Source organism: Sinocyclocheilus rhinocerous, unplaced genomic scaffold (genome assembly GCF_001515625.1).
Source record: "Sinocyclocheilus rhinocerous isolate Xijiao unplaced genomic scaffold, SAMN03320098_v1.1 scaffold946, whole genome shotgun sequence".
In the NCBI taxonomy this organism is placed as follows: domain Eukaryota; kingdom Metazoa; phylum Chordata; class Actinopteri; order Cypriniformes; family Cyprinidae; genus Sinocyclocheilus; species Sinocyclocheilus rhinocerous.
In genome coordinates, this window is record NW_015633151.1 from 1,211,644 (window position 1) to 1,215,147 (window position 3,504).

Genomic DNA, 3,504 nt, shown 5'->3' on the forward strand with positions numbered 1-3,504 from the left:
TCACACGGCTCCGGGGGGTGAACAAAAGCCTCCTGTAGCGAATCGATGTGTTTTTGTAAGAAAAATATCCATATTCAAAACGTAATAATCGCTTGAATCTAGCTTGCGCTCACTGTTGTAAAAGGAAGAAGTTCTGGGGGAATGACATATGAGGTCAGCTTTGCGCATGCGCCGCTTAGAAGTGACGCACGCGGAAACGCAGCAGAGAGATCAAAACAAAACAACGGTCACTAATTAAAAGTACAAAACGAGAATTTGTAAAGAAGAATGTCGGAGGATTTCGATATAAGCCAAGAGGAGACTGGTTTTCCTTTGCTAAAGTAAGGAAACTTTGCTTCCTTTGCTCCTGTTAACAAATGTTGGTTTTCACGAGATTCACCAGCGCATGCGCAACGCTGACCTCAGAGGTCATCCGCCCGGAACTGCTTCCGTTTACAAGAGTGAGCGCAAGCTACATTAAAGTGATTATTACGTTTTGAATATGGATATTTTTCTTACAAAAACGCATCGATTCGCTACAGAAGGCCTTTGTTCACCCCCCGGAGCCGTGTGAGACACTTTTTTTTTCAATGAGCTTGGGTTTATTGTAAAACACTATAAATTAAAAAGGTGAGATACAAAGTTGCAATCTTTAGATTATGACTGATATAAATTCACAATAATGAGAAACAAAGTAAAAAAGTGACAGTGTCAAACTGTTAAATACAAAGTTGCAATTGTTAGCTATAAAGCTGCAATAGTTAGATTTAAAGTCATAATTATGAGACATAAAGTCACACTTAGTGGAAACAAAGTCACAGTTGTGAGATATGTTGAATTTGTGAAATATACAGTCAAACGGTGAGGTAAGTGTAAGTCACAATTACAAAAAGGCACAATTACAAGAAAGTTAAAAATGTTTGAGACATAATAAAGTCAGTTTGTGAGATATATAGTTGCAGATGTGGGAATTAAAATCACAACTCTGATACAAAAACGTACATATATTTAAATTAGCAGTGTTGCGCAGCTATTGTTGGAAAAATTTGTTTGCTACTGTTTAAGCTACACTGTTTAAAAAACAGCTGCTGCTTAATTGTAGTTTAGTTAGTAGCAGTGCTACTTTTAGTTAGCTTCTCCCACAACACTGACACACACACACACACACACACACACACACACACAGAGCCAGGACTTGGACAGAATTCCAGTTCAGCAGTTCCATTTATTGAAACCGATCTCATAATCCTCCTAATCCCCCTGCATTTTAATCTAAGATGTATGAATCACTTGAGAACATTATGTATGAGCAGTTATCTGATTGATCACTCGACTCAGGAAGAATTGTGGTAAGAACTGCATTTTTCATGCTGTCGTGAGTTTAAGTATATTTTGCATGTGCCGTAAAGTGCATTTCTCCAGACGTGGGCATACTGTGTCATTATAGACTGGCTGTGCCAAAATAAATTCTACAAATCCAACACCCCTAATCATTTTCAGATCAGCCAATAGGGTGTGTCCATGCGAATCCCAAAGCAGAAGAAATAAGCAGGAGCCTGGTTCACTTCCACACATGACACACAGGATGGAGGAAGGATGCATGCTGTAATCTGAGAATTAGTGAAGTGTGCCCAGCCGTGGGCCTGTGTGCGTGTGAGTGCCATAAATCAAGCGGAGACACGTACTGTTCCTCACACCTCTTCTACAGTGTGTTTAATGGGCTCTTTACTGCAGGGAAGCAGTCGATCAGCACTTAGCAACCCGAATTTACTCAAGCCCAAACAAAAAGGGTTTCCATGGGTAGGAAGTGAAAAGGATTTAAAACTGTAAGTGCTCAGTGAGGGAGATCTGGAGGAACTCTACAGGGATGAGACCAAGACAGCTCTATAAAACAACACTGCAGAAAAGTGTTTAAATATCTCTGCAGCTTCGCTTTAAAATATATCATTAAATAGGTTTTATAAAATGCAGTAATTATATGAAATATACTGTAAATAATTGTATTATATTAAATTGATATATTTTATATGAATTTTAGATTAATGCTGTATTGAAATTGCATAAGAAATTGTATATTTCATTTGAAGTTTAAATTTGTAATACAGTTTAATAGGTTAAAACTTTTAAATGAATTGTTTTCTTTTCTTTTTCTTATTTGACCTTTCAATCGTTCATAAAAGCATGTTTTGCTCCTTTTCAGGTTATTTCAAGAAGTTCCCAGCACCTGGTGGACAGAGAGTTTGCAGAACAATACAACATGTGTTGGTGTAGAAGGGGGAACCTTTAGGGAGCGTAGAGAAAATGCTGACAGAGCGTTTGACAGATAGGAATTCATAAGCTTCAGTTTGGGCTGTGTCAGTTTGAAATCAAGCCTATTTATGAAAACACAACTGGGCCTTTCTGCAATTCTCTTTGGTCACCCTGAAAGTGTGTTGCAATAAAACAATATTTTTGGTCACATTATGGAGTGTGATTTTCTTGATTTCTGTAGGATGTTTTAATTTCAAGATGCATCAATATTTTTTCTCCACAACCTGTGTTGTGTCTGTGTAGATTCTGTGTTTCTTCTGGGTATTTCGTAAATACATTGAGTTCCTGCTGCTGTCAGGGTCTGGCGTCTGGTGTTCTCCCTCTCACCACCAGAGGTCGCCACTTCCCATCCTCCCGGACTCCGTTACCTTGACTCCACACACCTGTGCACACACTCACTCACACACAGCTGTTGCCCATCCTGAGGGCTATTTATACGCCTTCCCCACGCCTCTCTGGGCGGATTATTAATTGTTGTTACGTGACTGATGCAAGCTCTAGACTTTGTTTTTCCCCTGCAGTCTAATAAACCTGCATTTGGACCCAGACCCCTGTTTACACGGTGTGTTTCCTAACCGCGCCGTGACAGCTGCTTGTGTTTCTCTTGCAGGATGATAAAGATCTGGTGCATGAGTTTGTGATGGCTGAAGGACTCACATGTCTTATTAAAGTGGGAGCTGAGGCTGACCAAAACTACCAGAACTACATCCTCAGAGGTACCACATCACCACACATGAATATATGTGATTAATTAACTACCAAACATATCAAACAAGCACTATAGATGTTCAAAAGTTTGGGGTCAATGATTTAAAAAAATTATAATAATAATACTTTTATTCTGCAAAGATGCATTAAACTGATTAAAAGTGACAGTAAATTGTCAAATAAATGCAGTTTTAAAAACTTTACCAAAAATTTTAAAAACATTACAGTTTCCACAAAAATATTAAGAAGCACAACTGTTTTCAACATTAAAAATAATAAGAAATGTTTCTTGAGCTCCAAATCAGATTAGAATGATTTCTGATGGATCATGTGACACTGAAGACTGCAATGGCTGCTGAAAATTCAGCATTGCTCCATTACAAAAATAAATTACATTTTAAAATATATTAAAATGGAAATCATTTAAAATTGTATTAATATTTCACATTGTTTTACTGTATTTTTACTGTATTATTGAATATAAGAGACCTATATTCAATAATATAT

At 37.5% G+C, this 3,504-nt stretch overlaps 1 protein-coding gene across 5 annotated transcripts in view; it reads left to right on the top strand.

Moving 5' to 3' along the window:
* LOC107743170 (FH1/FH2 domain-containing protein 3-like) overlaps positions 1 to 3,504 on the top strand; it is a 190,638-nt gene that overhangs the window by 117,299 nt on the left and 69,835 nt on the right. For all 5 annotated transcript variants that reach the window (XM_016556304.1, XM_016556300.1, XM_016556301.1 and 2 more), the window contains exon 5: positions 2,900 to 3,005. In XM_016556304.1, the coding sequence (XP_016411790.1) occupies positions 2,900 to 3,005 (106 nt within the window). The remainder of the gene's footprint in view (positions 1 to 2,899; positions 3,006 to 3,504) is intronic.